The sequence below is a fragment of the Pristiophorus japonicus genome, chromosome 3 (assembly GCF_044704955.1).
Source record: "Pristiophorus japonicus isolate sPriJap1 chromosome 3, sPriJap1.hap1, whole genome shotgun sequence".
Taxonomy (NCBI): Eukaryota; Metazoa; Chordata; class Chondrichthyes; family Pristiophoridae; genus Pristiophorus; species Pristiophorus japonicus.
Window position 1 is genome coordinate 189,094,808 of NC_091979.1, and position 23,332 is coordinate 189,118,139.

The 23,332-nt window shown below is 50.4% G+C and overlaps 2 protein-coding genes across 4 annotated transcripts in view; one reads left to right on the forward strand and one right to left on the reverse strand.

The window, feature by feature from the left end:
* Window positions 1–6,699, reverse strand: part of ube2g2 (ubiquitin-conjugating enzyme E2G 2 (UBC7 homolog, yeast)) — a 66,542-nt gene extending 59,843 nt beyond the window's left edge. Inside the window, exon 1 of the mRNA XM_070876113.1 lies at window positions 6,601–6,699. Within this exon, the coding sequence (XP_070732214.1) occupies window positions 6,601–6,643 (43 nt within the window). The 5' untranslated portion in view covers window positions 6,644–6,699. The remainder of the gene's footprint in view (window positions 1–6,600) is intronic.
* A 20-nt stretch (window positions 6,700–6,719) lies between these two features.
* The window catches only part of pofut2 (protein O-fucosyltransferase 2), a 34,347-nt gene continuing 17,734 nt past the window's right edge, over window positions 6,720–23,332 (forward strand). Inside the window, exons 1-3 of one of the 3 annotated variants that reach the window (XM_070876116.1) lie at window positions 7,131–7,145; window positions 7,284–12,555; window positions 22,760–23,010. In XM_070876116.1, the coding sequence (XP_070732217.1) occupies window positions 12,548–12,555; window positions 22,760–23,010 (259 nt within the window). In that variant the 5' untranslated portion in view covers window positions 7,131–7,145; window positions 7,284–12,547. Of the gene's footprint in view, window positions 7,146–7,283; window positions 12,556–22,759; window positions 23,011–23,332 lie in introns of all 3 variants that reach the window. The other 2 variants (XM_070876115.1, XM_070876114.1) reach the window with 2 other exon arrangements.

Genomic DNA, 23,332 nt, shown 5'->3' on the forward strand with positions numbered 1-23,332 from the left:
TGGGGGGGGGGAAGAGAGCTGGGGGGGGGGAAGAGAGCTGGGGGGGGGGAAGAGAGCTGGGGGGGGGAAGAGAGCTGGGGGGGGGGAAGAGAGCTGGGGGGGGGGGAAGAGAGCTGGGGGGGGGGAAGAGAGCTGGGGGGGGGGAAGAGAGCTGGGGGGGGAAGAGAGCTGGGGGGGGGGAAGAGAGCTGGGGAGGGGGAAGAGAGCTGGGGGGGGGGGAAGAGAGCTGGGGGGGGGGGGGAAGAGAGCTGGGGGGGGGGAAGAGAGCTGGGGGGGGGGGAAGAGAGCTGGGGGGGGGGAAGAGAGCTGGGGGGGGGGAAGAGAGCTGGGGGGGGGGGGAAGAGAGCTGGGGGGGGGGGGGGAAGAGAGCTGGGGGGGGGGGGAAGAGAGCTGGGGGGGGGGAAGAGAGCTGGGGGGGGGGGAAGAGAGCTGGGGGGGGGGGAAGAGAGCTGGGGGGGGGGGGAAGAGAGCTGGGGGGGGGGGGAAGAGAGCTGGGGGGGGGGGAAGAGAGCTGGGGGGGGGGAAGAGAGCTGGGGGGGGAAGGGAAGAGAGCTGGGGGGGGGGGAAGAGAGCTGGGGGGGGGGGAAGAGAGCTGGGGGGGGGGGGAAGAGAGCTGGGGGGGGGGGGAAGAGAGCTGGGGGGGGGGAAGAGAGCTGGGGGGGGGGGGGAAGAGAGCTGGGGGGGGGGGGAAGAGAGCTGGGGGGGGGGGGAAGAGAGCTGGGGGGGGGAAGAGAGCTGGGGGAAGAGAGCTGGGGGGGGGGGGAAGAGAGCTGGGGGGGGGGAAGAGAGCTGGGATGGGGAAGAGAGCTGGGATGGGGAAGAGAGCTGGGGGGGGGGGAAGAGAGCTGGGGGGGGGGAAGAGAGCTGGGGGGGGGGAAGAGAGCTGGGGGGGGGAGAAGAGAGCTGGGGGGGGGAAGAGAGCTGGGGGGGGGAAGAGAGCTGGGGGGGGGAAGAGAGCTGGGGGGGGGGGAAGAGAGCTGGGGGGGGGGGAAGAGAGCTGGGGGGGGGGGAAGAGAGCTGGGGGGGGGGGGAAGAGAGCTGGGGGGGGGGAAGAGAGCTGGGGGGGGGAAGAGAGCTGGGGGGGGGAAGAGAGCTGGGGGGGGGAAGAGAGCTGGGGGGGGAAGAGAGCTGGGGGGGGAAGAGAGCTGGGGGGGGGAAGAGAGCTGGGGGGGGGGGGAAGAGAGCTGGGGGGGGGGGGAAGAGAGCTGGGGGGGGGAAGAGAGCTGGGGGGGGGAAGAGAGCTGGGGGGGGGAAGAGAGCTGGGGGGGGGAAGAGAGCTGGGGGGGGGAAGAGAGCTGGGGGGGGGAAGAGAGCTGGGGGGGGAAGAGAGCTGGGGGGGGGGGGAAGAGAGCTGGGGGGGGGGGAAGAGAGCTGGGGGGGGGGAAGAGAGCTGGGGGGGGGGGGAAGAGAGCTGGGGGGGGGGAAAGAGAGCTGGGGGGGGGAAAGAGAGCTGGGGGGGGGAAAGAGAGCTGGGGGGGGGAAAGAGAGCTGGGGGGGGAAAGAGAGCTGGGGGGGGGAAAGAGAGCTGGGGGGGGGGGAAAGAGAGCTGGGGGGGGGGAAAGAGAGCTGGGGGGGGGGAAAGAGAGCTGGGGGGGGGGGGAAAGAGAGCTGGGGGGGGGGGGAAAGAGAGCTGGGGGGGGGAGAAGAGAGCTGGGGGGGGGAGAAGAGAGCTGGGGGGGGGGAGAAGAGAGCTGGGGGGGGGGGAGAAGAGAGCTGGGGGGGGGGGGGAAGAGAGCTGGGGGGGGGGGAAGAGAGCTGGGGGGGGGGGGAAGAGAGCTGGGGGGGGGAAGAGAGCTTGGGGGGGGGGGAAAGAGAGCTGGGGGGGGGGGAAAGAGAGCTGGGGGGGGGGGAAGAGAGCTGGGGGGGGGGAAGAGAGCTGGGGGGGGGGAAGAGAGCTGGGGGGGGGGGAAGAGAGCTGGGGGGGGGGGGAAGAGAGCTGGGGGGGGGGGGAAGAGAGCTGGGGGGGGGGGAAGAGAGCTGGGGGGGGGGGAAGAGAGCTGGGGGGGGGGGAAGAGAGCTGGGGGGGGGGGAAGAGAGCTGGGGGGGGGGGGAAGAGAGCTGGGGGGGGGGGGAAGAGAGCTGGGGGGGGGGAAGAGAGCTGGGGGGGGGGAAGAGAGCTGGGGGGGGGGAAGAGAGCTGGGGGGGGGGGAAGAGAGCTGGGGGGGGGGAAGAGAGCTGGGGGGGGGGGAAGAGAGCTGGGGGGGGGGGAAGAGAGCTGGGGGGGGGGGGAAGAGAGCTGGGGGGGGGAAGAGAGCTGGGGGGGGGGAAGAGAGCTGGGGGGGGGAAGAGAGCTGGGGGGGGGGGGAAGAGAGCTGGGGGGGGGGGGGAAGAGAGCTGGGGGGGGGGGAAGAGAGCTGGGGGGGGGGGAAGAGAGCTGGGGGGGGGGAAGAGAGCTGGGGGGGGGGAAGAGAGCTGGGGGGGGGGAAGAGAGCTGGGGGGGGGAAGAGAGCTGGGGGGGGGGAAGAGAGCTGGGGGGGGGAAGAGAGCTGGGGGGGGGAAGAGAGCTGGGGGGGGGAAGAGAGCTGGGGGGGGGAAGAGAGAGAGCTGTGGGGGGGGGAAGAGAGAGAGCTGTGGGGGGGGAAGAGAGAGAGCTGTGGGGGGGGAAGAGAGAGAGCTGTGGGGGGGAAGAGAGAGAGCTGTGGGGGGGGGAAGAGAGAGAGCTGTGGGGAGGGGAAGAGAGAGAGCTGTGGGGAGGGGGGCAAGAGAGAGAGCTGTGGGGGGGGGGGGAGAAGAGAGAGAGCTGTGGGGGGGGGGGAAGAGAAAGAGCTGTGGGGAGGGGAAGAGAGAGAGCTGTGGGGGGGGGGAAGAGAGAGAGCTGTGGGGGGGGGGGGGGAAGAGAGAGAGCTGTGGGGGGGGGGGAAAGAGAGAGAGCTGGGGGGGGAAGAGAGAGAGCTGGGGGGGGAAGAGAGAGAGCTGGGGGGGGGGGGGAAGAGAGAGAGCTGGGGGGGGGGGGAAGAGAGAGAGCTGGGGGGGGGGGGGAAGAGAGAGAGCTGGGGGGGGGGGGGGAAGAGAGAGAGCTGGGGGGGGGGGGAAGAGAGAGAGCTGGGGGGGGGGAGAAGAGAGAGCGCTGGGGAAGGGGGAAGAGAGAGAGCTGGGGGGCGAGGGGGAAGAGAGAGAGCTGGGGGGCGAGGGGGAAGAGAGAGCTGGGGGGCGAGGGGGAAGAGAGAGAGCTGGGGGGCGAGGGGGAAGAGAGAGAGCTGGGGGGCGAGGGGGAAGAGAGAGAGCTGGGGGGGGTGGAGAAGAGAGCTGGGGGGGGTGGAGAAGAGAGCTGGGGGGGGGGTGGAGAAGAGAGCTGGGGGGGGGGGTGGAGAAGAGAGCTGGGGGGGGTGGAGAAGAGAGCTGGGGGGGGGGGTGGAGAAGAGAGCTGGGGGGGGTGGAGAAGAGAGCTGGGGGGGGGTGGAGAAGAGAGCTGGGGGGGGGTGGAGAAGAGAGCTGGGGGGGGTGGAGAAGAGAGCTGGGGGGGGTGGAGAAGAGAGCTGGGGGGGGGTGGAGAAGAGAGCTGGGGGGGGGTGGAGAAGAGAGCTGGGGGGGGGTGGAGAAGAGTGCTGGGGGGGGGGGGTGAAGAAGAGAGCTGGGGGGGATGGAGAAGAGAGCTGGGGAGGGGGTGGAGAAGAGAGCTGGGGGGGGTTGGAGAAGTGAGCGGGGTGGGGTGGGGGGGGGGGAAAGAGAGTGAGCGGGTGGGGGGGGGGAAAGAGAGAGCTGGGGGGGAGGTGGAAGAAGAGAGAGAGTTGGGGGGGGAAGAAGAGAGAGAGCTGGGGGAGGGGGGAAGAAGAGAGAGAGCTGGGGGGGGGGGGGGGGAAGAGGAGAGAGCTGGGGGTGGAAGAGAAGAGAGCTGGAGGTGGAAGAGAAGAGAGCTGGGGGTGGAAGAGAAGAGAGCTGGGGGTGGAAGAGAAGAGAGCTGGGGGTGGAAGAGAAGAGAGCTGGGGGTGGAAGAGAAGAGAGCTGGGGGTGGAAGAGAAGAGAGCTGGGGGTGGAAGAGAAGAGAGCTGGGGGTGGAAGAGAAGAGATCTGGGGGTGGAAGAGAAGTGAGCTGGGGGGTGGGGGGGGGATGTGAGCTGAGGGGGGGGGGGGAGGTCGAAGAGGGCGGGGGGGGTCGAAGAGGGCGGGGGGGGTCGAAGAGGGCGGAGGGGGTCGAAGAGGGCGGGGGGGGTCGAAGAGGGCGGGGGGGGTCGAAGAGGGCGGGGGGGGTCGAAGAGGGCGGGGGGGATCGAAGAGGGCGGGGGGGATCGAAGAGGGCGGGGGGGATCGAAGAGGGCGGGGGGGATCGAAGAGGGCGGGGGGGATCGAAGAGGGCGGGGGGGGGGTTAGGAGAGCGCGGGGGGTCGGGGTTAGGAGAGCGCGGGGGGTCGGGGTTAGGAGAGCGCGGGGGGTCGGGGTTAGGAGAGCGCGGGGGGTCGGGGTTAGGAGAGCGCGGGGTGGGGGATAGGAGAGAGCGGGGGGGGCAGGGGGGAGGAGAGCGCGGGGGGGCAGGGGAGAGGAGAGCGCGGGGGGGCAGGGGAGAGGAGAGCGTGGGGGGGGGGGGGGCGGTAGGGCTGGAGAACAGAGAGCTACGGGTGAGGGTGGGATCGGAGAGGAGAGACAGAACTCAGTGAATTTCTTCCAACCCTCTTTGCACCTACACCGATTTCTCAGACATCATTGGTTGAATGATATCCAGAATTCACAACACTGTCACTATTCACTTCATACCCATCTATGGTTCGGGGTGGGGGTGAGGTACCACTTGCGCTGGTGTAAGGGATTTTGGTTGGAAAGGCAGAACTTGTCCTGGTGTTCGGGACTTCAGCTGGTAGAGACAGCACTTGAGCTGGGGTAAGGGACTTCAGCTGGAACTTGGTGGCTTTTGGAGAGATCTATTCTCTGTGGCTTCTGAAGTCAAAATGGATCAAATTACAAATTGAAAAGTCAGTCAGAACTTGGGCTGGGCGGTTCCAGTTGCACATTACAGAGGAACTTTAGGATGTGGCTTATCCTCCAAAGGAACCAATCAGCAATAGGTCTTGATATTGGGGAGCCAATCAGAGACAAGGTGGCCATATTGGCAGTTCAGATTGATGCATCCATAATTAATAGTCATAGGCTTGTTGCTGTGGTACTTTGCATATAAAAACTACATTTTATGATAACATGGAAAACAGCTGCAGTCATGCCCATATCACTCTAAATTTAAGTTTGTGGTCATGCTAATGCTAATCAAGCCTGTAACCGCACTGGAATATTCTCCAGCGTAAAATAATTTTTAGCAGTATGTCAGCCTTGGCTCAGAGGCAGCACTTTTACCCGAGTCAGAATGTAATAAATTCAAGTCCCACTCCAAGACCTGAGCACAATCAGTACTAAGGGAGACATTACACCGAGGCCCCATCTCTCTGGTGGATGCAAGAAACCCCCTTAGCACTATTCAAAGAGCATAGAATTCTTCCAGTGTCCTGGCCAAAATTCAACCCTCAACCAACACCACCAAAAACAGATTAACTGGTCAACTGCTGCTTATGGGACCTTGCTGTGCACAAACTGGCTGGCATGTTTGCCCACAAAACAATATTTGTTCTTGGGACATCCTGGGGTCTTGAAAGGTGCTATATAAATGTGTTTGTGCCAGATCCCTGATCTTACCTGACCAGCCCTCAAATCTGCCACCAAGCTCATGGTCTACAAGGCTGTAGTAATATCCACCCCAAAAGGAAGTGGTGCATCCGGGAGGGCGCTGAGTACCTCGAGTCTCATCATCGAGAGCATACAGAAATGAAGCACAGGCAGCGGAAAGAGCGTGCGGCAAACCTGTCCCACCCATCCTTTCCCTCAACAACTATCTGTCCCACCTGTGACAGGGACTGTGGTTCTCGTATTGGACTGTTCAGCCACCTAAGGACTCATTTTTAGAGTGGAAGCGAGTCTACCTCGATTTCGAGGGACTGCCTATGATGAAGAAAAGCAATCAACTGGATTTTGTCCCCATATATTTGTTCTTGGGACATCCTGGGGTCTTGAACGGTGTTATCTAAATGTGTTTGTGCCAGATCCCTGATCTTACCTGAGGTGAGCCTAGGGTTAACTAGTAGTTGGCAAATCAGAACTGCGGTGTATGCTTAGTAACCAGTGCCACAGATTGCCAATTTAAAAAAAATAAACGCCAGTCAGAGGTAATAACTGCAATGTCAGTGCACACTAATTAAATCCAGACACGAATCGTTCTTTTCGTCGCCAAAAAGAGTTTCCAGGAATGGATCTAATCTTTTGCAGGGAGCAGTCTGCCTCTCTCAAACGGCTGACAATGCCTTGCCCCTCAGCCCTGTCTCGCACGGTCAGAGAGCTCGGATTTCTCTGGGGGCCTGTCTGTGTGTGGGAGGAAATGGGTGGGGGAAGTCTCCATTTCTTGGGAGTGGGCGCTGACTTACACATTTCTGAACTTTCTTTAGGAAAATGCATTTATTTCCACCGGCTCGCCGGGACATCTGGTGTCCAACACATGAAGGCCCGGGAACCGCAGCCGGTCCAATGCCCCAATACTTGGAAGGCTGGACTGATGCTGAGGCCTTTCGCTCGGCCCACTCCAGCCGCGGTCTCTTTGTGCAGCCTCCCCGTGCCCTTCCTACTCACGCTTGTACTCGGCCATCAGCCGCTTGAGCGCTGTTCCTGCCATCACCCGAGCCCGTACTGCGCCACAGAGGGGACCGATTACAGCGACACACTGCAGACACTTCCGCTTCCGGGTGAAAGGGGGACGGGGATCAACGGCGCACCACCCCAGCCCCCGTTCAACCACTCTCAGCCCCCTCCCCTCCCCGCGGCCCACAGTCATGGCGGGGTCGCCACTCTTCTCCTGCCGCCCATTCTGGCTCCTCTGCCTCCTGGGCCTCGGGCCGTCCGGTGCTGCTCAGCTTGTGGGGGACGGCGGAGCCTTCAGCCCGGGTCAAACCGCCGCCAGCGCCGTCTCCGCGGCCCAACAGCGCAGGTAGGGGTGGGAGGATGGGCAATAATACTGCACAGAGACAAGGAGCACTAAAGCTCAAGATGGTTCAAGCTTATAATCTGATAAAAGTTATAAATGTGCACGCACATTTTTCCCATTCTAAGAGCCTGTATCCATATTTATGTATAATTGTAATGTCCTGTGGAAACTTACACACTAGTTCCAATCGCAGGTAGGTGTCATTACAGCACGACAAACCGACAGAGGCAATTTGCTGTTATAAATGCGGACACAGGAATTTAGAATAAAAATATGAAAACTGTATTTTATAGTCTCTTCAACATTTAATTCAACTCTATTTATTTGGCAGATTTCAGACAGCCCTGTGGAGTTTTAAAATGGCGTTCCTTCACAGACCCTCTCTCCCTATACCTCCTAGCTAGAGGGCGCTATACATTATATTGGTAGTGTTATATATGTAAACTTGTATATACCTTGTTTAACCACCAGAGGGCTCATCACCTCAAGTCCCAAGGGATCCCACAATCCCTTGGGAGCACAGGTACTTAAGGAGGCCTCACAGGCTGGAACGGTACTCTGGAGACTTGCAATAAAAGACTACGGTCACACTTTACTTTTAGCTCATAGTATCCAGTCAGACTCTTTATTCATGTATAATAACTGGCAACGAGATACAGATGACGAACCCAACGATGCAGAGAACAGTGAGCATCCTGGAGAAATTCAAGGAGGGAAATGATTGGGAAACCTTCGTGGAGCAACTCGACCAATACTTCGTGGCCAACGAGCTGGAAGGAGAAGCAAACGCTGCCAAACAATTCACCTCACCATCTGCGGGGCACCAACGTATGGCCTCATGAAAAATCTGCTTACTCCAGCGAAACCCACAGAGAAATTGTACGATGATTTGTGCACACTGGTCCGGGAGCATCTGAACCCGAAGGAAAGCATTCTGATGGCAAGGTACTGGTTCTACACCTACAAAAGGTCTGAAGGCTAGGAAGTGCGAGTTATGTTGCCGAGCTAAGAAGCCTTGCAGGACATTGCGAATTTGAAGGACATTTGGAGCACATGCTCAGAGACTTTTTCGTACTGGGCATTGGCCCTGAAGTGATACTTCGCAAACTTTCGACTGGAGTAAGCTTGAGTAAGGCCAACCCCCAACCTTGAGCAATAGCTCAGGCGTTCAGAGCCCCAGTGACAATACTAAGCAAATCTCTCAGCACACGAGTGTTGCTACAAGTACTATGAACAAAGTGATGTTGTTTGCAAATCGCAACATACAGGGCAGGCCCCACTTGCCTGTAGCTGCACATCCGCAGATGTCTGAGTCCACCATCAAGGGTGATGAATGCAAGGCCATTAACACCTTGTTGGCGCTGCGAGGGTGATCATCATTTCCATTCATGCCGCTTCAAAGGGTACGTTTGCAAGGGATGTGGAACAATGGGACACCTCCAACGTATGTGCAGGTGAGCTGCAAACCCTGTTAAACCTGCAAACTACCATGCTGCAGAGGAGGGCGGATCACGATGAACCAGAGCCTCAGATCGAGGAGGCAGAGGTATATGGGGTACACACATTTACCACAAAGTGTCCCCCGATAATGCTGAATGTTGAATTAAATGGACTCCCGGAGTCAATGGAACTGGACACGGGCGCGAGACAGTCCATTATGGGCAAAAAGACTTTCGAAAAATTGTGGTGCAGCAAGGCCTCAAGGCCAGTCTTGACTCCCATTCGCACGAAACTGAGAACTTACACAAAGGAACTGATTCCCATAATCGGCAGTGCTACTATAAAGGTCTCCTATGATGGAGCGGGTGCACAAGCTACCACTCTGGATGGTACCGGGCGATGGTCCCACATTGCTCGGCAGGAGCTGGCTGGGAAAGATATGCTGGAACTGGGATGATGTCCGAGCGCTCTCGTCTGCCGACGACACTTCGTGTGCCCAGGTCTTAAACAAGTTCCCTTCGCTGTTCGAACCAGGCATCGGGAAGTTCCAAGGAGCAAAAGTGCAGATCCACCTAATTCCGGGGGCGCAACACATCCATCACAAGGCGAGAGCAGTACCATACATGATGAGAGAAAGGGTAGAGATCGAGCTGGACCGACTGCAAGGAGAGGGCATCATTTCACCGATCGAATTCAACGAGTGGTCGTTGTCCCAGTCCTCAAGGGAGATGGCACCGTCAGAATCTGTGGTGATTACAAAGTAACTATCAATCGTTTCTCCCTGCAGAATCAGTACCCATTACAAAGGCTGACGACCTTTTCGCTACGCTGGTGGGAGGAAAGACATTGACCTCGACCTACGTGACGCAGGAGCTAGAGGAGTCATCGAAGGGCCTCACCTGCATCAACACGCACAAAGGTCTCTTCATTTATAACACATGCCCATTTGGAATTCGATCAGCCACGGCGGTATTCCAGAGAAACATGGAAAGCTTACTGAAGTCGGTCCCGCGCACCGTGGTCTTCCAGGACGACATCTTGGTTACAGGTCAGGACACAGTCGAGCATCTGCAGAACCTGGGGGAGGTTCTTAATCGACTCAACCGCATGGGGCTCAGGTTGAAACGCTCGAAGTGTTTTTTCCTGGTGCCTGAAGTGGAGTTCCTGGGGAGCAGTTTTGTGGCGGACGGCATCAGGCCCACCGATTCGAAGACTGAGGCAATCGAGAACGCACCGAGGCCACAGAACGTGACAGAGCTGCGGTCGTTTCTAGAACTGAGCTATGTTGGTACCTTCTTACCAGGTCTCGGCACACTGTTAGAACCACTGCACGCCTTACTGCGTAAAGGAGACGAATGGGTATGGGGCAAAAGCCAAGAAAATGCCTTTGTTAAAGCTGGAAAATTGTTATGCTCAAACAAATTGCTTGTATTGTATGATCCATGTAAGCGTTTTGTACTAGCATGTGATGCGTTGTCATACGGTGTCGGGTGTGTATTGCAACAAGCTAATGAATCTGGGAAATTGCAACCGGTTGCTTATGCATCCAGAAGTCTGCCTAAGGCTGAGAGCGCCTACAGCATGATTGAACAAGAAGCGTTAGCGTGTGTCTATGGGGTAAAGAAAATGCATCAATATCTGGGCCAAAATTTGAATTGAAAACGGACCATAAGCCACCAATATCCCTGTTTTCTGAGAGTAAGGAGATAAATACGAATGCATCGGCCCGCATCCAGAGATGGGCGCTCACGTCCGCATACAACTACGCCATCCACCACAGGCCAGGCACAGAAAACTGAGCCGATGCTCTCCGTAGGCTGCCATTGCCCACCACGGGTGGAAATGGCGCAGCCCGCAGATTTAGTCATGGTTATGGAAGCGTTTGAGAGTGAGCAATCACCCGTCACAGCCCGACAGATTAGAACCTGGATGAGCCAGGACCCCTTACTGTCCCGAGTTTAAAAAAAAAAAAAATTGTGTGCTTCACGGGAGTTGGTCCAGTGTCCCAGTGGAAATGCAGGAAGAGATAAAGCCATACCAGCGGCGCAAAGATGAAATGTCTCAACAGGCAGACTGCCTTCTGTGAGGTAATTGGGTATTGGTCCCCAAGAAGGGTAGAGACACTTTCATCAGTGACCTCCACAGTACCCACCTTGGCATCATAATGAAAGCTATAGCCAGATCCCACGTGTGGTGGCCTGGTATCGATGCGGACTTAGAGTCCTGTATGCACAGATGTAACATATGCTCGCACTTAAGCAATGCACCCAGGGAGGCACCACTAAGTTTATGGTCTTGGCCCTCCAAATCGTGGTCCAGGGTCCATGTCGACTATGCAGGCCCGTTTTTGGGTAAAATGTTCCTTGTGGTTGTAGATGTGTACTCCAAATGGATTGAATGTGAGATAATGTCAGCAAGCACGTCCGCTGCCACCACTGAAAGCCTGCGGGCCATGTTTGCCACGCACGGACTACCTGATGTCCTTGTGAGCGACAACAGGCCATGTTTTACCAGTGCAGAGTTCAAAGAGTTCATGACCCATAACGGGATCAAACATGTTACATCTGCCCCGTTCAAACCAGCATCCAATGGTCAGGCAGAGAGAGCAGTGCAAACTATGAAGCAGGGCTTGAAGAGGGTAACTGAAGGCTCACTGCAGACTCACCTATCCCGAGTTCTGCTTAGCTACCGCACGAGACCCCACTCACTCACTGGGATTCCACCTGCTGAACTCATGAAAAGGGCACTTAGAGACATGGAAACATAGAAAATAGGTGCAGGAGTAGGCCATTCGGCCCTTCGAGCCTGCACCACCATTCAATAAGATCATGGCTGATCATTCCCGCAGTACCTCTTTCCTGCTTTCTATAATTTTCTGCTTTTTGTCTGCCTCCTTTTTTAAATAGGGGTGTTACATTTGCAGTTTTCCAATCTGCTGCGACCTTCCCAGAATCCAGGGAATTTTGGTAAATTACAACCAATGCATCCACTATCCCTGCCGCTACATCTCTTAAGACCCTAGGATGCACAACATCGGGCTCAGGGGATTTATCTGCCTTTAGTCCCATTATCTTACTGAGTACCACCTCCTTAGTGATTGTGATTGTGTTAAGTCCCTCCCCCCCCCCCCCATAACCCCTCGACTATTGTTGGAATATTGTTAGTGTCCTCTACCGTAAAGACAGATACAAAATATTTGTTCAGAATTTCTGCCATCCCCATGTTCCCCATTACTAATTCCCCGGTCTCGTCCTCTAAGGGACCAACATTTACTCTAGCCACTTTTTTCCTTTTTATATACCTGTAGAAACTCTTGCTATCTGTTTTTATATTTTGTGCTAGTTTACTTTCATAGTCTATTTTCCCTTTCTTAAATCATTTTTTTAATCATTCTTTGTTGGCTTTTAAACGCTTCCCAATCTTCTGTCTTCCCACTAGTTTTGGCCACATTTTTAATTATAGCAGAACTTACAGTCCTCTTCTCTGCGAACCTTCCTCTGGCTGCTCGCCTCTCTTCCGCAGTATTGTCGGTGGCCGGGTGGCCTTGGAGAGGGAGCTTGCGGTGCCCACCGGTACGCTTGGTGCCTTGCGATTGTGGGCATCGCAGGGTATAGAGGTGATAATTGATATACAAAAGTACATTATGATTAATTATTTGTGTAATGTTGCTGTATTGTGCATAGTTATTACTGTTTGTATAATATCGGTGGTACGGTTGCGTAGTGGTTAAATTACTGGATGAGCAATCCTCCGGACTAGGATCCGAAGACACGAGTTCAAATGTCACCACGGCAGCTGGGGAATTTATAATCAATGAAATAAATCTGCAATAAAACAAGCTAGTAATCAGTAATGGTGATGATGAATCCTGCCCATGATTATTTATTATCTGGTTCACTAATGTCCGAATCCCTAGTGAACCGTCCTTACCATAGACCCGCAGCCCACAGCGATGTGGTTTGACCCGCAACTGCGCTCAGCCGTACCAAAGCGCTACGACAAAAGTCAGCACAGCGGGAGTACCTTCACCACACGGACTCACCGACACCTCCTGGAGAAGTGCATTCAGTTCTGGGGCATCAAACCTCCGGAGGGATACATCGATCGGCCTTGGGAGGCTTAAGACAAGGCTCTCGTTAGTTCACCCTGATCTACATGAACAGGTAGAGAGCTGGCAGCTCCAACAAAGTACATATGATAGCGTTAATGTGTCACGTGAAATTGAAATCAATGATCCTGTATTTGTGTTGAATTATGGACAAGGTCCCAAGTGGCTTCCCGGCACTATTGTGGCCAAAGAGGGGAGCAGGGTGTTTTGGGTCAAATTTTCAAATGGATTCATTCACCGGAAACACTTGGACCAAATCAAACTCAGATTCACGGACTATCCTGAGCAACATACCTTGGACCCTACCTTCTTTGACCCCCCCCAACATACACACCAGTGGCAATCAACACCGCGGTTGGCCACATAGCAGAACCCATCACCCACAGCAGCCCAGCAGGACTCACCACACCAGGCAGCCCAGCAAGGCCACCTGCACAGCAGCCCAGCGAGAGTCCAACAAACGATTCACCAAAACCAGCATTTGCACCGAGACGATCAACTAGGGAAAGAAAGGCCCCAGATCGACTCACCTTGTAAATAGTTACACTATTGACTTTGGAGAGGAGTGTTATGTATGTAAACTTATATATACCTTGTACAGCCACCAAAGGGCTCATCCCCTGGAGTCCTAAGGGATCCCACAATGCCTTGGGAGCACAGGTACTTAAGGAGATCTCACAGGCTGGAGTGGCACTCTGGAGACCTGCAATAAAAGACTACGGTCACACTTTACTTTGAGCTCACAGTATCCAGTCAGACTCTTTAGCTAGTAGGTATATATTATATAATAGAGAGCACTGCACATCTCGTTACATCTTTCCTTTCATAAGAAACAAAAATGAATTAAAGTTAGCTTCAATATAAACGGGTAGTTAACTTCTTACTAATTGCAAAGTGCTGCAGTACAGAGAGACCTTGTGCATGAAACACAAAAAGTTAGTATGCAGGTACAGCAAATAATCAAGAAGGCAAATGGAATATTGGCCTTTATTGCAAGATGGATAGAGTATAAAAGCAGAGAAGTCCTGCTACAACTGTACATGGTATTGGTGAGGCCACACCTTTGTACTATGTACAGTTTTGGTCTCCGTATTTAAGGAAGGATATACTTGCATTGGAGGCTGTTCAGAGAAAGTTCACTCGGTTGATTCCAGAGATGAGGGGGTTGATTTATGAGGATAGGTTGGGCCAGTACACATTGGAGTTCAGATGAATGAGAGGTGATCTTATTGAAACAGGTAAGATAATGAGGGGGCTCGACAAGGTGGATGCAGAGAGAATATTTCCATTCATCGGGGAAACTAAAACTAGGTGACATGGTCTTAGAATAAGGGGCTGCCCATTTAAACTGAGATGAGAAGAAATTTCTTCTGAGGGTTGTAAATCGATGGAATTCTCTGCCCCAGAGAGCTGTGGAGGCTGGGTCATTGAATATATTTAAGGCGGAGATAGACAGATTTTTGAGAGATAAGAGAGCAAAGGGTTATGGGGAGCGGGCAGGGAAGTGGAGCTGAGTCCATGATCAGATCAGCCATGATATTGAGTGGCGGAGCAGGCTCGAGGGGCCAAATGACCTACTCCTGCTCTTATTTCTTATGTACTTATGAATATATGTATTAAACAACCACAAGTTTAACAAACAACAACAAAACTTGTCTTATTAATTCTTTAACCAAGTATCCAGTGTTCATGATTTCTTATTTCTGTACATAGTGCTCCAGGTATTTTGGTGTTGTGTGGATTCTGTTGCTTCGCCTCAAATTTGTTGTTTCAGTGGTGGTCTGTGCACTGATCGCTTTAGTCAGTGCTCTGAGGGGAAATATCAGACAACATATCCCTGTTTTCACACGTTGTCGTTGAAGTGCTGTTTCGCGTGTTAGTTTGCTGTGTTGGCAGCGGATCGTCTGTGGGTGTCACTGAGATCTCTGTAATTTCGATGAATGTCTCAGCGCTCTTTCTCAGATGTTTCCTATTTCTGCGATACTCACGGCATCTTCTGTAATGACTTGATATGAACGAATGTCGACTTGTTTCTGAACCTGAGCTTTTTGCAATTCCTGCCAGTTAACCAATTTTCAATCCATGCCAGTATATTACCCCCAATCCTATGTGCTTTAACTTTGCTCACTGACCTCTTTTGTGGGACTTTATCAAAGGCCTTCTGAAAATCGAAATACACTACATCCACTGGTTCTCTCTTATCTATTCTATCGGTTACATCCTCAAAATACTCCAGTAGGTTTGTCAAACATGATTTTTCTTTCATAAATTCATGTTGACTTTATCTAATCCCGTTGATATTTTTTAAGTGTCCCTTTATCACATCCTTTATAATAGACTCTAGCATTTTCCCTAGTACTGATGTTAGGCTAACCGGTCTGTGGTTCCTTGTTTTCTCTCTCTTTTTTTAAATAATGGGGTTACATTTGCCACCCTCCAATCTGCAGGAACTGTTCCATAATCTATAGAATTTTGGAAGATGAGAACCAATCCATCCACTATTTCCATGGCTACCTCTTTTAATACTCTGGGATGCAGATTATCAGGCCCTGGGGATTTATTGGCTTTCTGTCCCGTTAGCTTCTCCAGCACTATTTTCTTACTAATAATCATTTCCTTTAATTCCTCTTGCTCACTAGACCCTTGCTTCCCTAGTATTTCTGGGACATTATTTGTGTCCACTTCTGTGAAGACAGAACCAAAGTATTTATTTAATTGTTCTGCCATTTCCTTGTTCCCCATTATAATTTCTCCCGTTTGACTGTAAAGGACCTACATTTGGCTTCACTAATCTTTTTCTTTTTATGTGCTTGTAGAAACTTTTGCAGTTGGTTTTTATAATTCTTGCAAGTTTACTCTCTTACTCTATTTTTCCCCTCTTAATCAATCTCTTGGTCCTTTTTTGCTGAATTCTAAACTGCTCCCAATCCTCAGGTTTGCTACTTTTTCTGGCAACTTTGTATAACTCCTCTTTGGGTCTAATACTATCCATAATTTCTTTTGTTAGCCATGGTTGAACCACTTTTCCTGTTGTGTTTTTGTACCAGAAAGGAATGTATAACTGTTGCAATTCATGCATTCGTTCCTTAAATGTTAGCCATTGCCTATCCACCATCATGCCTTTTAATGAATCTTCTCAATCTATCTTCCTAAAAGAACCCCGCACAACAAGACTGTTAATTACCCTTTCTCATTGCACAATACCCAATCTAGGATAGCCTGTTCCCTAGTAGGCTCCTCAACGTGTACTGGTCTAAAAAAACATCTCGTACACACTCCAGGAATTCATCTTCCACAGTATCATTACTAATTTGGTTTGGCCAGTCTATATGTAGATTAAAGTCACCTATGATTACTGTAGTACCTTGTTACATACATCGCTAATTTCCTGTTGCCGTCTCCTACACTACCACCACTGTTTGGAGGCCTATAGACAACTCGCACCAATGTTTTCTGCCCCTAGGTACTCCTTAGCTCCACCCAGACTGACTTTACATCTTGATTTTCTGAGCCAATATCCTTTCTCACTGTTGCTCTGATTTCATCCTTTACTAATAACGCCACACCACCCCCTTTTACTTTTTGCCTGTCCTTCCTAAATATCGAATATTCACCCTGCAACCATGTCTCCGTAATTGCAACTATATCGTATCCGTTTACATGTATTTGTGCTGTTAATTCGTCTACCTTATAACGGATGCTTGTGAACTGTTGTGAGTTGAAGGGAGGTCCATTGTCGAATTGAACCTTGTCTGGAATACCGTGGTTAGAGCGGTGTTTCTTGAGGTGTTTGATGATGACAGTGGCATCTTTCTTTCCATGCAGATTGTCTCTCTCAAAATAGTCCAAGTAGTAGTCCACTGTGCATAACTAGTCTTTGCCATCAAGTGTAAATATGTCACAACCAATCTTTTCCCACGGTCTCTGAGGGAGGTCGTGACTTATCAATGGTTCTTCTGGTTGGCTCAATTGATAGGTGTTCCATGTTTCACACTTTGAACCATAGTCTTTTATGTCACTGTTCAGTCCTGGCCAGTAAACGGATTCTCTGGCACGTCGAAGAGTGCTCTCGACGCCAGTGTGAGCAGCATGAAGTCGCTGACGAATGTCGGATCTCAGGGATTTTGGTATGACACAGCGATAGCCTTTGAAGACTATGGCCCTGAAATTTCGGTTGGAGGCTTCTTTCGGACAAACGCCTCCAACCGGAGAAATTTTACGAATTTACCTGTTGGTCCCGGAGTAGCCTGTGATTCCATTGGGGAGGCCTTCTCTTCCCGCGCTGCGAAGCGCACTCCCGTCCTCCAGGTTCCCACACGTGACTGCACAACCAATCAGGTACAGTATTCCACAGCGTTCTCATTAATAGCAATGAGAACTCCATATCTACAAGTTCTAAATGCTATTAATGAGAAAAAAAATTATAAAAAATAAAAAACACCTCAATTAAAATTAATTGAAATTAAAGTTAATGTCTTAGAAAAAAATATATATTTTTCCGATTTTTAAAAAAGTTTTGTAATTCGGGTTAAAAATAAACTTACCTTAGTGGGCAGGGTTTTCAACAATAAAATGTGTTTTTAAAATGTAATTTTATTATGTTTTTGTATATTTTTAAACTCTTACGCCTGTAAAAGTAGGCTATGCGCCTGCTTTTATCAGGCGCAAGAGTTTTGAGGACATTTGCTGGGCAAGATATGGGTAAATACCGCAATCTTGCCCTTGCAAATGTCCTCGCTCCCGACATGCGGAGGATCTGCCAAGCTCCAGCTTGACAGATCGGAAAAGCCGGTTTTCAACGCATGCGCATTGTATGCACTCAGTACGGACCCGTGGAGGCCGGGATTTCCAGGCTTATACCATCCTGTGTTGTGAGTTCGTCACGAACTTTGAAGTATGTATGCGTTTCAGGCAGCCATTCATGTGTCGTTTCTGGCCATCCCGTTGTGATTTGTTGTATGACCAGTTGTAGTGTGGAGTCGCTTGCAGTTGCACGTTGTATAGTAGTCAGTCCTTGTTTGGAGAGTGGGAGAAAGTCCACCATGTGGATGAATTCCACTGCATTTTTTGTCGGTGATCTCTCCACGTTTTCGAGGTATCCGCTTGAGAGGGTGTCTGCTAGGTACGTTTCTTTTCCTGGTTGATACTTTATTTCGACATCATATTGGTTGAGCCGAATGAGCAGACGTTGTAGACGCTTGGGTGCTGCAGATACCGGCTTGCGTCGTATAGCAACCAAAGGCTTATGGTCTGACCATAGTGTGATCTTGTGACTGTATACATATTGATGGTTTCGTTCCATTTCGATTTGAGAGTATCGCGTTTCTGCTGGAGTGAGCGCTCGGCTCGCATATGCAATTGGTTATCCCTGTTGCAGAAGGACGAACACAAGACCCTTGCTCGAAGCATCTCCTTGACCTTCGGTTGCAAGTTTGTGGTCAAAGTACCTGAGCACCGGAGAATCTGTAACGCGTTGTTTGATGGCTTCAAACGCTTTGTCTTGTTCTTCAGTCCATTTCCAGACTGTGTCTTTATGAGTAAGCCATCGCAGAGACTCACTGAGATCTGAAAGATCTGGCAAGAATTTTGCGAGGTAGTTTGTCATGCCGACAAATCGTTGTACACCTGCGACATCCTGCGGTTTCTGCATTTCGTTGATTGCGACCACTTTGCTTGTGTCGGCTTTAAGTCCATCATTAGACAGTATGTGTCCCATGTATTTCACTTGGGAGCTCTTGTATTCGAACTTATCGAAGTTAAGTTTCATGTTTCGCTCTCTGCATCGGCATGAATTTGCATAAGTTTACGTCATGATCGTGATTGGCCTCTTTAAGTGTCTCACTGTGTCCAGTGATCAAGATATCATCTGCAATCTTGTAAACTCCATCTAGACCCTCGAGGTTGTAGTCCAGCTTCTGCTGGAAGATTTCCAGGGCAGGACCGATGCCTATTGGCATTCTATTATATCGATATTGTCCCCATTGAGTCTGAAAGGTCGTGAGGTAGAAGGACTCTGTGTTTAGTTCGCATTTCAAGAAACCCTCCTTGCAGTCAGCTTTAGTGAAGATTTTTACATTTGATATCTGTGACAAGATGTCGTCGATCACAGGAAGAGGATAGTGTCCATGTTTCAGGGCATTGTTCAGATGTTGAGGGTCGATACCTACTCGTCTCTTTCCATTTGGTTTTTGTACAGTCACTAGACTGGATATACAGTCTGTCGGTTCAACAACTTTTGTGATGATTTGTCGATTTTCCAAACGATCGGGTTCCTCTTTTAGCATTTGCTTCATCGCTATTGGCACCTGCCTGGGTGGCATTACCACTGGTGTCACTGATTCATTGAGTTCAAAGTGAACTGTCCCTGGCATGTGTCCAAGTCTCTGAAATACATCCGGATACGCATTGTTGACATCAATTTTTGACGCTAGCAAGATGTTTGCTTTGTTCGTAGTTTGCGATTTGCGTGGTTTAATTACCACCGCGATATTCTGAAGCAGCGTGGAGGCCCCGACCTGATGAGAACACCAGCGGCAGGTCGGGGCCATAAAAGGAGCAGAGGTGCTGCGCCTGGGAGCAGCGTGGACGCCCCGACCTGTGGGAGAACACCAGCTGCAGGTCCAGGCCATAAAAGGAGCGGAGGTGCTGCGCCTGGGAGCAGAGTGGAGGCATACTACTTCAGGGAGCAGCGTGAGTTGCGACAGCAGCGAAGAGTGATGTCATCAAGGTCCAGGTCAGTAATTGGAGTGTGGGCAGATACAGCAGGAGCGGCGAGAGACTGTCGAGGGATGTGATCGGAGCCCAGGATAGGCATGAGTTCGGGGCCAGGGGCCCAGAGGCAGCACAGGCCAGCCCACATTGCGATACCTGTGCAGCAGAGCTGGTCTCCAGTCGTCTTGAATAACCCTTGCCATGGACCAAGACCAAGCTCTGTCAAACTGGTGTGCAACGGTCACCACACGTTTAAAAAAAATTCACGCACAGGCATCTTCCACCCTTCAGGGCCTGGAATAGTAGGTCCTTCATTGAAACACCTGTGAAATCATCCTTTTTGGCATGGAAGTAAGTCATCCTCATTTCGAGGGACTGCCTACGATGATGATGATTCTGATGCTGCACTTTTATCAGTTGTAGCTGTTGAGCAGTGCATGAGCCAATCAGTGGTGTACTTTGTGCCCTCAATGATCACAAAGGGCACAATGTACTTTTGCTTGCTCTGTCATTTCCAGTGGCACATTACAAGTCCCTACCACTGGAATGGTTGCATGGCTGTCATATATGTATTGTCTTAGATTCTTTTATTTTTTAGCCTTTTGGTAAGTATCTAAGAGGTAGCACATTGCATGTGGCCCCACAATCTATTTGCATTTTTACCATTTGACCTTTAATGGAGAAGGTAGTCATAACCTTGTTACGATACTTTGTCAGCTTTGTCCTTGATTGTGCAATCAACTTTACCAAGCTTCTTTACAATCATGACTTCAAAATAAGAATCATAACTCTCTTCAAATAGTGCATGAACTTCTGGCTTGCCCTTATATTTAGGGTTATGTGTAGACTTCTGCCTCGTTGCACTTTGTCTGCACTTTTGAGAAAAGTGATTTAGTTTGCCACAACTTGTGCAGGTCTTCCCATATGCTGGGCATTTAGTTTTTGACAGCTGATGTCTTTTGCCACAGTATCTACAATTGTTTGTGAACTCTTTGTCAATTCTTTCTTTGTGGGTCGAGGTTTCTGTCTGACAGCTTTGACATCTTCAGAATCTGTTTTAGTGAGTTTCATGGATTTCATTTGCGCAACTGTGGCCTCTGTAGCTTTACAGAGCATCACACATTTATCAAGTATTAGGCTTGATTCTTGCAACAGCCTCTTACGCAGAGTGTTATCAGATATTCCGCAGACTATGCGGTCTCTGATGAAATCATCCCTCAAATTGCTGAAATCACATGACGATGCTAGCTCTCACTTTCACGAGATATCTGTCAAACCGCTCGTCCCCTTGTACACAGTTGTTAAACTGGTACCTTCCATAGATGATGTTGGTTTTACCTTTACAGTGCTCTTCCTAGAGCTTCAAAATAATCTCAATTTCCTGCTTGTCTTCCTCTGATTTGTAGGGAAGATTATTGTGGATATCTAGGGCATTGCTGCCAATGGCAGTGATATATGTTGCAACCCTAACTCTCTGGTTTTTCCACAATATTCGTGATAATTTCATAGCTGTCCCACAGCTGTTTGAATTCTTTCCAGTTGGCTTTCAAATCGCCAGTCACCTGCAATGGAGGTGGGAGAGGAATGTGCGCGGGAGTTGGCATCGTGTTGGTCATGATAGCTCGCTACAATTTAGAACTGAGTTTGTTACATACATGTATACAGTTCAAATACCCAGAGGACTAGAATAAATCTAATAGTAAAATATCATGGTCATGTAATTGTAGAAATACTTTTTCAAGCGAGTCTCTACAATAGCTTATGCTACTTTAATTTACTTCACTAATGCCTCTCAATTATTTTACAAGCCTATGACTATTTATCGCCCATCACAGATCCGCGCACGATGTGTAGGAAGCACGCTCTGCACTGCACTGCTTAACATCTATTTCGATCGGCTCGCAAAAGTCTTACAGTTCCAATATCTCAGTCGTAGATGCATTCGACGAAAGATTGGAAGTCTCTGCTTCTGACGACATGTATTTTATAGTCTCTTGAACACTCTTAGTTCAACTTAACTCTATTTATTTGGGAGATTTCAGACAGTCATGTGGAGCTTTAAAATGGCGTTCCTTCACAGACCCTCTCTCTCAATACAGCTGCCCTATACCTCCTAGCTAGAGGGCGCTATACATTATATTGATATCTCCTAGTTAAAGGGCGCTATACATTATCTCGTTACAAAAACAAGGTACAACTTAAAAAATGGGGGCTGATTTATTACCATGATCCAATCATACCCCAAGGATAAGGGGTAAGCCATTTAGGACTGAGATGAGGAGAAACTTCTTCACTCAGAGATGTTAACCTGTGGAATTCCCTACCGCAGAGAGTTGTTGATGCCAGTTTATTGGATATATTCAAGAGGGAGTTAGATATGGCCCTTATGGCTAAAGGGATCAAGGGGTATAGAGAGAAAGCAGGAAAAGGATACTGAGGTGAATGATCAGCCATGATCTTATTGAATGGTGGTGCAGGCTCGAAGGGCCGAATGGCCTACTCCTGCACCTATTTTCTATGTTTCTATACCTTAGTCCAGTTATCTCCCACCATCTCCCATTTGCTCCTGTTAAATCCCAAGATCCAACTCTATTTCACCCGCTGATTACACTTGGCCTTGACTCCTTTTGTGTGGCACGACATGAGATTGACTAGTAATAGAAGATAGGGGAAAATAATAGAGGGCAATTTGGCAGAGAAGTAATAGGGTTTAGTATAAATACAAGAGAGATCACAATATTTAGTGCTTGTCTCCACTGTTCTGCATCCAGGTGTCAGCACAGACCAATTGTAATCAACAATCAATTTAACAAGCCACAGAAAACATCCATGACATTTCTCTCAAAAGACAATTCTCTCCCACTTTTCTCTTTGTGTAACTCAGTACATACTTTTCAAACTTTTAGTTTTAATCTTCCCCTCCCAAACTGCCAGTTTTATCATTAATTCACTTTCTTTTCCCCTCCCTCTGTCCTTTGCTCCTGTTAATAGGTTGACTCCCATCTATACAATAATCCAAATGAACCATATTTTTTAAGAAGAATCTCTTGTTGTCAGAAAGGAAAGCTTTTATTTATATCATGCCTTTCACAACCTCAGGACATCCCAAAGTGCTTTACAGCCAATTAAATAATTTTGAAGTGTAGTCACTGTTGTGATGGAGGAAACACGGCAACCAATTTGTAACAGCAATGAGATAAGTGACCAGAAAATCCTTTTTTATAGTGATGTTGATTGAGAGATAAATATTGGCCAGGGCACCAGGGAGAACTCCCCCTGCTCTTCTTCGAAATAGTGCCATAGGATTTTTTACATCAACCTGAGAGAGTAGGTGGAGCCTCAGTTTAAGTTTCACCCAAAAGATGGCACCTGTGACTGTAATAATCTACCCATGTCAACTTTATTCTTTGGAGAAAGACCTTTGAAAATGTGCATATCTTTTTTCATGCAATGGAGAAATACAACTAATATCAGGTAGCACTACAGAAGACTCTAGTAAAAAGGACATAAAGTGCAGGATGTTACGGAAATATTTTCTCTGTCTTTAGGTATTTATTATATGATGTGAATCGACCCGAGGGATTTAATCTTCGGCGAGATGTCTATCTCCGTATGGCATCCTTGATGAAGACACTGTTAAAGAGTGAAGTCTGGATGCTGGTCCTTCCTCCCTGGGGGCATCTCCACCATTGGCAGAGCAAAGGTCTCGAACAAGTTCGCATTCCATGGGCTGCATTTTTTGACGTGCCCAGCTTAAACAAGAACATCCCAGTCGTTGAATATGAGCAGTTCATTGCAGGTACCTTTAAAACTTAGCCTGCCTAGGGAAATTCTGGTTGTCTGCTAATCTGCGACAAATAGAAACATAGAAGATAGGTGCAGGAGTAGGCCATTCGGCCCTTCGAGCCTGCACCATCATTCGATAAGATCATGGCTGATCATTCCCTCAGTACCCCTTTCCTGCTTTCTCTCCATACCCCTTGATCTGCTTAGCCGTAAGGGCCATATCTAACTCCCTCTTGAATATATCCACTGAACTGGCATCAACAACTCTCTGCGGCAGGGAATTCCATAGGTTAACAACACTCTGCATGAAGAAGTTTCTCCTCATCTCAGTCCTA